Source organism: Panthera leo, chromosome B2 (assembly GCF_018350215.1).
Source record: "Panthera leo isolate Ple1 chromosome B2, P.leo_Ple1_pat1.1, whole genome shotgun sequence".
Taxonomy (NCBI): domain Eukaryota; kingdom Metazoa; phylum Chordata; class Mammalia; order Carnivora; family Felidae; genus Panthera; species Panthera leo.
Window position 1 is genome coordinate 30,306,063 of NC_056683.1, and position 13,357 is coordinate 30,319,419.

Below are 13,357 nucleotides of genomic sequence, written 5' to 3' on the forward strand. Positions count from 1 at the left end.
GGGGTGAGGAGAGGGTCCAAGATGGATTTCCAGATTTACAAGTTCAAGGGCTCCTCCACTATTGCCATAACAGTAGATTATTTCCTTAAAATTTGGCACCCCTAGGGTGCCTCAGTGGCTCGGTCAGTCAAGCTACTGAGTCTCGGTTTCAGTTTCGGCTCAGGTTGTGATCTCAGGGTTTCCTGAGGTTGAACCCTGCCTCAGGCTCTGCGCTGCCAGTGTGGAGCCTGCTTGGGATTCTCTCTCTCTCTCTCTCTCTCTCTCTCTTTGCCCCTCCCCTACTCACGCTGTCTCTGTCTCTCTCAAAATAAATAAATAAACTGAAAAAAATTTTTTTTTAATTTGGCACTCCTATACGGCCACTACCTTCTCTGCATCTGAGAGCGTCTCCTAGTTAAGCAAGTGTTTACCCCCAACCTGACGCTTCTTTATTTCCCAGGAGGCCTCACAGGCCGTCATCTCCCAAGTGTGCATAATGTTTGGGTGATGCACTTAACATTAAGGAGAATTTGGGGGCACAGTTGGTTGGGTGTCCGACTTCGGCTTAGGTCATGAACTCGTGGTTTGGGAGTTCAAGCCCCTTGTCGGGCTCTGCTCTGATGGTTCCGAGCCTGCTTGGGATTCTCCCTCTCCCCATCTCTCTGTCCCTTCCCCACTTTCTCTCTCTTGTTCTCTCTCTCTCTCTCTCTCTCTCTCTCCCTAAATAAATAAATAAATAAACTTTAAATAAATTTTAAAAAATAAAAGCATTTTGCTGGCACTTTCTGATATCTGCCACCTCTGGGTCCCTTCAGGCACTTAGTTATTTTTATTTATTTTTAAAATGTTTATTTATTTATACTGAGAGACAGAGAAAGAACACACTTGCGAGCAAGAGAGCAGGGGAGGGGCAGAGAGGCAGAGAGAAAATCCCACGTGGGCTCCGCACTGTCAGCGCAGGAGCTGACATTCTCCCTCCTTTAAAACATTCTCTCTCCACCTTTTACCAATACTTGAGTCCATTTAGTCAGCCCTGCGCTCAGGTTTTCCTTCTCCGGGTGATGCCCTTCCTCCCAGGAAGGAGTATTTGTTTTTTTCAGAGCTGTCACTTGGACCCTCCTTCTCTCCCTAATCTTCCCTGACACGTTGTTGGGGACTGCCTCTGCCTTTTCAGTGTGGAATTTGGACACATGTACTCATAATTTGGAGTCTGTAGGTGTGTCGGGTGTCCTAGTTTCAGTGAAAATGTAGTGTGTGTGTGTGTGTGTGTGTGTGTGTGTGAGTGTGTGAGACACCAATCTCCTTATCGTTCTGTATGGTTTCCAGGAGACAAGAGGTGAAATTTAGGAGTAAACTGCTGCTGTGCTCCCCTCAAAGCCCTATAAGAAGGCTTTTTAGAAAAGAAAAGTCTTTCAGTAAGGCCGAGGTTTTCACCTGGCTTCAAGGAGAGCATCTTGTTAAGCCCCTGGGTCTGGTGCACACGCCAGGAAACCCTTTTACCCATTGACAGTGAGAAACAGAGCTGCAGAAATCCATTTCTCCCCAGGCCCTCACACTCCCTCCATACAGACGTATGCACATGGCATCAGTCAGAGTCTGGGGGAAAACAGGAAACAGCACCCTCAAATTAGGTTGAGGAGCTCATTTATTTTTTTTAATTTTTTTTAACGTTTTATTTATTTTTGAGACAGGGAGAGACAGAGCATGAACGGGGGAGGGTCAGAGAGAGAGGGAGACACAGAATCTGAAACAGGCTCCAGGCTCTGAGTTGTCAACACAGAGCCCGACGCGGGGCTCAAACTCACGGACAGTGAGATCGTGACCTGAGCTGAAGTCGGACGCTTAACCGACTGAGCCACCCAGGCGCCCCGAGGAGCTCATTTATTTACAAAGCTGTGAGTGGGGTAGAGGGGAATCACAAGGGATATTACCACCCCAGGTTCAAAGGAATGAGGGAAGAAAAAGATTACGGCAGAGATTCTAACTCATTTTGTACCGCAGATGTCTTTGGCATTCTGGTAAAGCATAAAATAAAAAATGTATAACAAAGTAAACCCATTATAGTTACAAAAATATTAATTAAAAGTTGCAATAGAGGGGCGCCTGGCTGGATCAGGTGGATGAGCATGTGACTCTTGATCTCCGGATTGTGAATTCAAGCTCCACCTTGGGTTAGAGATTACTAAAAATAAATAAATAAATAAATAAATAAATAAATAAATAAATAAAATCTTCAAAAATAAAAGTTGTGAGACATCTGGGTGGCTCAGTGGGTTAAGTGTCTGACTCTTGATTCCGGGTAAGGTCATAATCTCAAAGTTCCTGAGTTCAAGCACCGAGTTGGGCTCTGCGCTGACAGTGCGGAGCCTGCAGGCAATTCTCTCTCTCCCTCTCTCTCTGCTCCTCCCCACTCTCTTTCTCTCTCAAAATAAACACTTTTTTAAAAGTTGCAATTGGGGTGCCTGGGTGGCTCTGTCACTTAAGCGTCCGACTTTGGCTCAGGCCATTGATCTCGCAGTCCGTGAGTTGGAGTCCCATGTCTGGCTCTGTGTTGACAGCTCAGAGCCTGGATCCTACTTCAGATTTTGTGTCTCCCTCTCTCTCTGCCCCTCCCTTGCTCACGCTCTGTCTCTCTCTTTCTCAAAATAAATAAAGATTTTTTTTTAAGTTTTAATAAAAAAATAAAAAGTTGCAATAGGATAAATCATGTAGTTCTTTACTGCCACATTAAATAAAAGACATTTGTAATTTTTTAATTTTTATGTTTGTTTATTTTTAACAAAAGTGCTTGTCTTTTTTAATTTTTTTAAATGTTTATTTATTTTTAAAAAATTTTTTTAACGTTTTATTTATTTTTGAGACAGGAAGAGACAGAGCATGAACAGGGGAGGGTCAGAGAGAGGGAGACACAGAATCTGAAACAGGCTCCAGGCTCTGAGCTGTCAGCACAGAGACCAACGCGGGGCTCGAACTCACGGACCACGAGATCATGACCTGAGCCGAAGTCGGCCGCTTAACCGACTGAGCCACCCAGGCGCCCCAAATGTTTATTTATTTTTTGAGAGAGAGAGACAGAGTGTGAGCAGGGGAGGGGCAGAGAGAAAGGGAGACACAGAATTCCAAGCAGGCTTCAGGCTCTGGGCTCTGGGCTGTCAGCATAGAGCCAGACGCAGGGCTTGAACTCATGAGCTGTGAGATCATGACCTGAGCCAAAGTTGGATGCTTAACCAACCGAGCCACCCAGGCGCCCCTTATTATTTTTAGAGAGAGAGCGAGTGAATGGAAGTGACGGACAGGGGGAGAGAGAATCTTAAGCAAAGTCCACACTCAGTGCAGAGCCCCATGCAGGGTTAGATCTCACAACTCTGGGGTCAGGACCTGGGCCAAAATCAAGAGTTGGAAGCTCAAGTGACTGAGCCAGCCATGCACCCCTAAAAGACAAGACATTTGTTTTTTATTTATTTAAAAATATGTTTTTAATGTTTATTTTTGAGAGAGAGAGAGAGAGAGAGAGAGAGCATGAGCGGGGGAGAGGCAGAGAAAGGAGACACAGAATCCGAAGCAGGCTCTCCAGGCTCTGAGCTGTCAGCACAGAGCACATCGTGGGGCTTGAACTCACAAACCGTGAGATCATGACCTGAGCCAAAATCAAGAGTTGGGACGCTTAACCAGCTGAGCCACCCAGGCACCCCTTAAATAAGAACTTTAAACTGTGGAGGTGCCTAGCCGGTTTCAGTCGGTAGAATATGGGAGTTCTGAAGTTGGGGTCATGAGTTTGAGCCGCAAATGGGTGTAGAGATTACTTAAATAAACTTTTAAAAAGTAAATAAATAGGGGCGCCTAAGTGGCTCAGTCAGTTAAGTGTCCGACTTTGTCTCGGGTCATGATCTTGCGGTTTGTGAGTTGGAGCTCTGCATTGGGCTCTGTGCTGACAGCTAGGAGCTTGGAGCCTGCTTCGGATTCTGTGTCTCCCTCTCTCTACCCCTCCACTGCTTGCACTCCATCTCTCGCACTGTCTCAAAAATAAATTAACATTAAAAAATAAATTAAATTAAATAAATAAACTTACAAAGAACTTTAAACTGTGATGTGGTTATTGACAAGGCAATACATGTAATGTGCCAGGCTCTCCATCAGCCAAAACTGGCTAGAAGCCACAGGTGCCCTTGGTGTGGTCTGTACAGGTCAGTTTCCTGGGGCAGAGAGCAGTGTGGGAGAGGGAGAGCGGAGGGGCAAACAGAAGACTTCCAGCACACACACACACACACACAGACAAGTTTTCTGGCCAGTATATTTTTTTTCCTGTAAGCACACTCCATGGAGCCTAATTCTAAGCAGCTGTTACCCAGGAGAGCACGGAATCATAACAAGGGCCCTTAGCAACACAGTGCTAGTTTCATATGGGATTCTAATCTCATGGGGTTCTCATGGGGTTCTAGTGGGTCGTTTCTTTTTTTTTTTTTTTTTAATTTTTTTATGTTTATTTATTTTTGAGAGAGAGAGAGAGAGAGAGAGAGAGAGAGCGCGAGCGGGAAAGGGACAGAGAGAGAGAGGGAGACACAGAATCCAAAGCAGGCTCCAGGCTCTGAGCTGTCAGCACAGAGCCCAACACAGGACTCGAACCCACGAACTGTGAGATCATGACCTGAGCCTAAGTCGGGGCTTAACTGAGCCACCCAGATGCCCCATCTAATGGGTCATTTCCTGAGCCAGCTCAGCATCATCTCCCTGACTCCTTGGCTGGACACTCTGGCCTCAGTGACTCCTCCTTTTTTTCTTCCTCCAAGGCTGACCTCTAAACCAAGCTTAAGCTAAGTTGACACCTCCAGCCTGGGTTCAGCAAGCCTTGCAGGCCTGGGCACCTCTGTTGCTTTGGGGCAGTGGCTCTCTTGAGGGTGTATCCGCATCACCTGAGGCACTTGTTAAAAAACTAGTGTGGGGGCGCCTGGGTGGCTCAGTCGGTTGAGCGTCCGACTTCGGCTCAGGTTGCGATCTCGCGGTCCGTGAGTTCGAGCCCCGCGTCGGGCTCTGGACTGATGGCTCAGAGCCTGGAGCCTGTTTCGGATTCTGTGTCTCCCTCTCTCTGCCCCTCCCCCATTCATGCTCTGTCTCTCTCTGTCTCAAAAATAAATAAACGTTAAAAAAATATTTAAAAAAAAAACAAAACAAAACTAGTGTGTTAGGACCACTCCCCACTGTTTCTGATTCAGTAGGTCTGCGCTGAGGCCCAACAAGGGGCATTTCTAACTTGCTTCTATGTTAATGTTGATGGAAGGGCCACTCACTGAGAGCCACTATCTTAAGGGGATTCTGCACATCTCAGTTCAGTTCTAGATCTTGCAGCCTGTCAGAGAGCTATCTACTTCCCCTATGTCCAAGTTCTCGTGGATTCCTTGCAGCAGGCCCCTAAATGCACCCCTACAGCTATTTCCCACCTGTGCCCAGAAGCCCCACCTTCCCTTTACCCCTACCTACTATGAGCTAGTCTTCTCTGCAGTTGAGAGGGTAGGGCTCTGAGTTGGGGTGAGAGATGTCTTCTTGCATGTCTGTTCTTCACAGGCTTTCCCCACAGCTGTGTTCTGGCTGGGATTTGTTCTCTACCCTTTTGCCCTTCAAAAGAGTCTTTCTCTTCACTTTTGTCCCACGTCAGAGCAGGGACACTTTATCCCCAGACATTTCTCTGAGCATCTAAGCTCTATCCCACTGTGGTAGTCTGCCAAACCATCCTTGATGGAAAGAACAGTCTAGAAGGCAGTCACACCCTAAATACAGACCAGAGTCTTCCCAATGGCCTATAAAGCCCTACACAATCTGGCCGTCTCCCCTCACACACCTGGCTCCAGCTTCACTGGCCATCCTGCTGCTTCGTGAATATTCCAGATAGCTAGACATATTCTCACCTCAGGACCTTTGCACTTGCTGTGCCCTCTGCCTGAAATGCTCCTCTCCCATATAGCCACAGGGCTTTTTCCATAGCTCCTTGAAATCTTTGCTCAAATATCATTTTCTCAGAGAAGCCTTCCTGATCACCCTATTTAATACTACAGTCCACCATAGCACTTCCTGTCCCCCTTCCCTACTTTGTTTTTCCGCATAGGTTCCTGCCACCTTTAATGATTATCATTTCTAAAATTTTTTATTTTTAGGTAATCTCTATACCCAACATGGGGCTCAAACTCACAACCCAGAGATCAAGAGTCACATTCTCCACTGACTGAGCCAGCCAGATGCCTCTAATATATTTAATTATTTATTTTTAATTTTTTTTAAAGCTTATTTATTTTTGAGAGACTGAGACAGAGCACAAGCAGGGGAGGGGCAGAGACAGAGAGGGAGACACAGAACCAAAGCAGGCTCCAGGCTCTGACCTGTCAGCACAGAGCCTGATGCGGGGCTCAAATTCACTAACCACGAGACCATGACCCGAGCCGAAGTCGGATGCTTAACCTACTGAGTCACTCAGGTCCCCCAATATATTTATTTTTATTGTCTGTCTGCCGCAATTACACTGTCCATGAGGACAAGAACTGACATTTGTTTGGTTCACTGAGCTAGCATATAGTAAGTACTTGATAAATATTTGTTGAATAAATGTATGAATAAGGAAATGAATTCCTCCCACTAGGCGATGAGACCTGAGTGCAGGGTTGCAGCTTTCTCTGAAGGGTTAGAGGCAGGTGCAATAAAGGGAAGTCAAAAAGTCAGAGTTCACCCCAGCATCTCCCCTGACCTGCATGGGTCAGGGAGAGGGCAGTGAGAAGTAAATACTCCCGGCTGCAGAAGGGGAAATAAGGTGGAAGGAAGAGGAGAAGGAAAGGTGTCTCCATCAATGCTGGGGCAGGGTGGGTAGAGCTCTGGGTGGGGAGTTTGAACAAAATGTCTCAGTGAGGGGAATGCGTTATCCTCCCCTCCCCTAGAAGCAACTACCCATACAGCAAAAAAAGGAAAGCCTATATATGTAGTGAAGACATTTATTAGAGGTTACTTATCCACTCTCTTGAACCCACGGTGGCTGGCATCCCCCCACATGCACACACACATCCCTAATGTTGGTTTCACCTCCTGGCTCTTGTGTCTACAAATGCTGTCTCTCTCAGTAACACTTTCAGTTCCTCCAAAGAATCCACTTAAATTCTCGAATTCCTGAGCTCTGTAGATTTCACTAAATATTTCAAAGGAGATAAGATGAGTGGGTTACATTGCACATCCTAAAGTGAACAAATAAAACTCATTTGGGGGCACCTGGGTGGGTCAGTCAGTTAAGCGTCCAACTTCGGCTCAGGTCATGATCTTGTGGTCTGTGGGTTCAAGCCCCGCGTGGGGCTCTGTGCTGACAGCTCGGAGCCTGGAGTCTATTTCAGATTCTGTGTCTCCCTCTCTCTCTGACATTCCTCCACTCAAGCTTTGTCTGTCTGTCTGTCTGTCTGTCTCTGTCTTTCAAAAATAAATGGTAAAGATTAAAAAAAAAAACTCGTTTGTTAGACATTTCCACATTTCCAAGTGCTTCCGTGGAACTGCCAGACCAGAGAGTGAAGCTTCTCTCCCTTTCTGATCCCTCACATCTTGCATTCCTCCCAGATGTGCCAGTGGACTTCAGATTTTTCTCCCATTCATGGCCTAGAAAAATTCAGTCAGCCCTTCCTCAGCTGTCTATCCAAACCTGCATACCCAGAATCATGAAACCTGAGAAAATGCAAGCCTTGAGGGTTACCTGACCCTCTGGACCTGTTCAAAGACCATTTGTTCCTGAGAATAAATACTCCTCCTTCCCCCCCTACCGCCATACTTCCAGTGGCTTCTTTCCTTTCTTATTCTTCTTTTTTAAGGTTTATTTTTGAGAGAGAGAAAGAGTATGAGCGTTGGTGGTCAGAGAGAGAGAGAGAGAGAGAGAGAGAGAGAGAATCTGAAGCAGGCTCCAGGCTCCAAGCTATCAGCACAGAGCCCGATGCAGGGCTGTACTCACGAACCTGGGAGACCATGACCGGAGCCAAAGTCCGAGAGTTAACTGATTGAGCCACCCAGGCGCCCCCAAGGCTTCTTTCTTTCATGCACACACTGGGCTCTCCTTAAGAGGAATTTGGGAGAATGCTATTTTCTCTTCTCCATCCTGCAGCCACCCCCCCCCCTTCCTTCTGGGGTGCTCTTGTCAGCAAAAGCTGATGGGGAAGTGAAGCCTGGGACTAGAGGAAAAGCGAATAAGGGGAAAGGGGAAGTCTGGGAGGGAGGCCTCAGAAGAGGCTGATGGGAGAGGAGACAGAGGGCGCCAGCTTGGTCTGTACCCACCAGTCCACCAGCCTCTCCAGCAGCTGCTGAGCTATGAGCCACACCAGAGATTTACAAGGTAGGGAAGGTAGAATCGGCAGAGCCTAAAATGAGAGTAAAGAGATGGACAGATCTGGGCAGGGGCTGGGGGTGGTGAGCAGGCCTAGGAAGGCAGAAATGTGATGGCCCTGGGCGGGTGTGGGGGTAAGAAGAGGAATGGGAGGTAAGGAAGCATTAACCTTTGTGCCCCCTCAGGAGGAAAAGCCTTCGGGCTGCTGAAGGCCCAGCAGGAAGATAGACTGGATGAAATCAACAAGGTAAAAGGAAGATCTAAGGGGGCAGGGCCTGTGGGAAGGGAACCCTGGACCAGGGGACCTATCCTGCCTCTTGTTCCCCCCCCCCACCAACAGCAATTCCTGGATGATCCCAAATATAGCAGTGATGAGGATCTGCTCTCCAAACTGGAAGCCTTCAAGAGTGAGGGGAAAACTGTAGGGGGGAGGGAGGGGAGGAGTGAGGAGGGCAGGATTTCCCCAAGGACAGAGAAGGGACAGCAGAGACACAAAATCTACATTTATGGTGGGAAGAAGGGAGGCTGCCCCTATTGCCCCCCTAGTTGCCGTCCCTTTCCTTGGGCTGCCCTGCCCAGCACCCTCTCTGTTTCCCTACACTTTAACAGGGCCCCTCTACCCGACCCACACTTCCTCAGGCTGCCCTACCTCCTCCTTTCACATCTTCCCCACCTAGGGCTTGGTTAGCAACTCCTTTCTCAATCCCCTGCCGTGCCCCTTCCCAAGGACCCTCCAGCCAGCGCTGACCCTATCTGCTTTCTCCCCTCACCCAGAGAAATACATGGAGTTTGACCTGAATGGAAACGGAGATATCGGTGAGAAAAGAGTGATCTGGGGAAGTGTGCAGACCCAGGAAGAGGGAGGTGTCTCCTGCAGTTCTTAGTGGTTTGGGAGAGGGCCCAGCTACCAGAGTAGGAGGGAGGAGAATGGGAATGTGAAGGTGAGGACAGAGAGAGACAGAGGCTCCTCTCCTCTCACCCCCATCCGCTGCCTCTAGATATCATGTCCCTGAAGCGAATGCTGGAAAAACTCGGGGTCCCCAAGACCCACCTGGAGCTGAAGAAACTAATCAGGGAGGTGTCCAGCGGCTCTGGGGAGACTTTCAGCTACTCTGACTTTCTCAAGATGATGTTGGGAAAGAGATCTGCCATCCTAAAAATGTGAGGGTCCAGTTCCAACCTCTCCTATACTTACCTGTTTTCCCCTCACCCCTATCCCTGTCCCCAGGCTCACCTACACATTACTCAGCATCCATTTCTTCCCTTCTTTGAGGGATCCTTCCAAGTTCCTATCCCTACCCATTGTTCTAGTCCCCACAGCCCCAAGCTCTCCCATCTCCGCTTTCCTTCCTCTTCCTCCCACCATAACAACCCCCATCCTCTTCCAGACTTTCTTAAAAGGTTTTTTTTTTTTTAATGTTTTTTATTTTTTATATTTGAGAAAGAGAGAGAGACAGATAGAGCTCAAGCAGGGGAGGGGCAGAGAGATGGAGACAGAATCTGAAACAGGCTCCAGGCTCTGAGCTGTCAGCACAGAGCCCTATGTGGGGCTCAAACTCATGAGCTGTGAGATCATGACCTGAGCCAAAGTTGGCTGCCCAACTGACTGAGACACCCAGGCGCCCCTTCCAGACTTTCACAGTAGCCTAAAACATATTCTCTTGAGAAGGCTATCTCCTGATCCCTCTGTCTTTTCCCATCTCAACCAGGATCCTGATGTACGAGGAGAAAGCAAGAGAACAGGAGAAGCCAGCAGGTCCCCCAGCCAAGAGAAATATCTCTGAATTGCCCTGATTTATGGTAGGGGAGATGTGGTGGGATTGATGGGGTTCCTAATCACCCCAGCATGGAAAAAGAACACAGAATTGTGAGCCACAGTTACACTAAATTAAATAAACTATCTTCCTTCTCCAGATCAAGTCAGCTCGGTCTCCGTTTGGGGGGAATTTTATCCTGGGTTTAGGGAGAAGTGAGGCCCTTTGAGGGAAGGGCAGCGAGGATTTGCTCAAATGAACAATCCATCCATGATTTTGTTTTAAATTTTTTTTTTTTAACGTTTATTTATTTTGAGACAGAGAGGGACAGAGCATGAACGGGGGAGGGGCAGAGAGAGAGGGAGACACAGAACTGGAAGCAGGCTCCAGGCTCTGAGCCATCAGCCCAGAGCCCGACGCGGGGCTCGAACTCACGGAACGTGAGATCGTGACCTGAGCTGAAGTCGGACGCTCAACCGACTGAGCCACCCAGGCGCCCCCATGATTTTGTTTTAAATGTTTATTTATTTTTGAGGGGGGGAGGGGCAGAGAGAGATAGGAGGACAGAGAATCTGAAGCTGTCAGTGCAGAGCCTCACACAGGGCTCAAACTCACAAACAATGAGATGATGACCTGAGCCCAAGTCAGAGGCTTAACTGACCCAGCCACCTAGGGGCCCCTCCTTCCACTAATTTTGTAAAGTGTCAACCACAGCAGATGGTTTTGTACTCCAAGGGAGATTCCAGATATATGATAGCCCTGATCTCAAGGAATTTAGATGGAACAAAAAGACATGTGCAAACAAACAAAAAAAAATCACTCAGGTCCACAAGGAAGAGCAAGGATTATCTTTTTTTTTTTTTTTAAGATTTTATTTTTTTTTATTTTTATTTTTTTTTAACATTTTATTTATTTTTGAGACAGGGAGAGACAGAGCATGAACAGGGGAGGGTCAGAGAGAGGGAGACACAGAATCTGAAACAGGCTCCAGGCTCTGAGCTGTCAGCACAGAGCCCGACGCGGGGCTCGAACTCACGGTCCGCGAGATCATGACCTGAGCCGAAGTCGGCCGCCCAACTGACTGAGCCACCCAGGCGCCCCTAAGATTTTATTTTTTTTTAAGTAACTTCTACACCCAACATAGGGCTCCAACTCACAACCCTGAGATCAAGAGTCACATTCTCTATTGACTGAGCCAGCAGTCATCTCGAGCAACCATTACCTTGAACTGATATTCTCCATTACTAGTCTTTGTAAATTTTTAAAAAATGTTTCTTTATTTTTGAGAGAGGGAGACAGAGAGAGAGCATGAGTTGGGGGGGGGGGGTTGTTGCAGAGAGAGAGGGAGACACAGAATGTGAAGCAGGCTCCAGGCTGTGACCTGTCAGCACAGAGCCCTACATGGGGCTCAAACCCACAAACTGTGAGATCATGACCTGAGCCAAAGTCAGAGGTTTAACCAACTGATAATTTAAATGTTAAATTAGTCACTGAGGTCCTTTTGGGGAACAACCTGCAGAAACTAAGTTTAATGAAGGGAAAGGGGGCTTCTATTAGGAGGTTATTGAGAACAGATACAGGGGATACTGAATCCCTGGGTAGCAGAAAGGATTAAAAAGCCAGTCCCAAGAAAGGCAGGAACCTCAGAGTTCCTGAGCCTTCAGTGAGGCTATCACTGGACCTTTCCTCCAACTGATAGGGAAAAATCTGTTATATGATGGCTGACAGGACTGATCAGGGAATTTCAGTCCCTGCCTGAAGACTTCCCTTCCGGGTTCTTCTTCCCACCCTGCTTGCCTCAGGCGCCAAATTACTAATAATGAGGAACGCGGAAGTAACAGACTATAAATTGTCCCCTCTGTTAATGTTCTGTGCTCAGACCTCTGGAGAATGATCTCCTCTGATTCCACCGTTGTAAATAAGCCTCCTTCCTTCCAAGATCTCCGAGTGCCGCTTGGTTCTTCTGCCAGGTGATCCAGACCAGTTTGTGTAACACAACGTGTCCAGATGAGTTAACTTAGCAACTCCCAGTTACTGGCTACTACTTCTGATTTCCTGACTTTCCGGGAAGAGGTAATCCAATTAGCCCAGCTCGTTTCAGGTACTGAGGACAGACTGTTGGCTCTTCCCAATGGTGAAGCCAGGTTGGCCTCCTAAAGAGCACTACAGTAACAACTGTATGGGACTTCAGATGAGGAAGAGGTCATTTCAAGTTGAATAACATATCCGAATATAATGAAATCAATAGCTAAGCTTTATTGAGCACCTACTATATGTGAGATACCAGCCTAAATGCTTTCCATATATTAATTCTCTTAATCTTTGCAACAACCCTGGTGATACTAGGGAGGATACGAAGGATCTAGAGCTTAAATAATTCGTTCACCCAGGATAAATAAATTGGGTTATATTCATACCTCAGACTATTATTATGCAGCAACAAGAATGAACAAAGTACAACTACATCAACAATGTGGAAGAATTTCATTAACCTAATGTTAAGCAAAAGAAGACAGATGCAAAAGAACCCTTACTGTACAGTTCTATGTGGATACAGTACAAAATCGGGTAAAACTAATACATGTAGCAGGATGGTCAGGGAAGATGAAAATTTTGAATGGGTGATCAGGGTAGGCCTCACTGAGAAGATGACTAACACTGAACAAGACCTCATGGAGGTAAAGGAGCGAGGCATGTGGGTTTCTGGGGGAAGAACCAACTTGGCAGAGGAAAGAGAAGCAAAAGGGTCCCAAGGTGAGACATGCCTGGTAGAGGTAGGGAGAGTAATAAAATCAGGGGGCAAGTCATTTAGGGTCTTGCGGGCTACTCCAAGGACTTTGAGAGAAACAGAGGCATTATAGGACTTTGAGCAAGGGAGTCCTTTGAGGCTTCCTTTGAGGAAAGGTCCACCCTGAGTGCAGTGTAGAGGACAGACTGTAGGGACAGGGGTAGGAACAAGTGAGGAGGCTGTTGCTATAACCCAGGTGAAAATTGACAGTGGCTCAGATCAAGGTAGAAGCAGTGTATGTGAAAAGGCTGGATTCCGGGTATTTTCTCAAGACAGGAGTTCCTGTCTAATTGAAAGTGGGGAGTGAAATAAAGAAGGGAGTCAATGAGGATTCCAGGGTTTTTGGCTTAACTGTAATTTTTAATTTCCATCAGCTGAGATGTGGAGAGGACAGGTTTTGAGGTTCCGGAGATCAAATGTTCAGTGTTGGACCTACTGACTTTGAAATGTTCTTTTAGAGGGGCACCTGGGTGGCTCAGTCCAACTTCAGCTCAGGTCATGATC

At 47.2% G+C, this 13,357-nt stretch overlaps 1 protein-coding gene across 2 annotated transcripts; it reads left to right on the forward strand.

The window, feature by feature from the left end:
- The first annotated feature begins 8,179 nt into the window (after positions 1–8,179).
- Positions 8,180–10,243, forward strand: AIF1 (allograft inflammatory factor 1). 2 transcript variants are annotated; one of them, XM_042937258.1, is made up of 6 exons: positions 8,181–8,320; positions 8,497–8,558; positions 8,652–8,718; positions 9,086–9,127; positions 9,310–9,472; positions 10,021–10,242. In XM_042937258.1, exons 1-6 carry the CDS (start codon positions 8,296–8,298, stop codon positions 10,103–10,105), a joined length of 444 nt encoding a protein of 147 aa, XP_042793192.1. In that variant the 5' UTR covers positions 8,181–8,295; the 3' UTR covers positions 10,106–10,242. The 2 variants fall into 2 exon arrangements, with proteins under 2 accessions (XP_042793193.1, XP_042793192.1); XM_042937259.1 differs by lacking the exon at positions 9,086–9,127 and having other exon boundaries at positions 8,180–8,320; positions 10,021–10,243.
- The last annotated feature ends 3,114 nt before the right edge of the window (positions 10,244–13,357 follow it).

What these genes read in the sequence shown, in the direction of transcription:
- AIF1 (XM_042937258.1), top strand. Translation starts at nt 8,296, where the DNA reads ATGAGCCACACCAGAGATTTACAAG. An exon ending in GACTGGATGAAATCAACAAG is followed by an intron (nt 8,559 to 8,651) that starts GTAAAAGGAAGA and finishes CCCCACCAACAG; the next exon opens with CAATTCCTGGATGATCCCAA. An exon ending in AGATCTGCCATCCTAAAAAT is followed by an intron (nt 9,473 to 10,020) that starts GTGAGGGTCCAG and finishes CATCTCAACCAG; the next exon opens with GATCCTGATGTACGAGGAGA.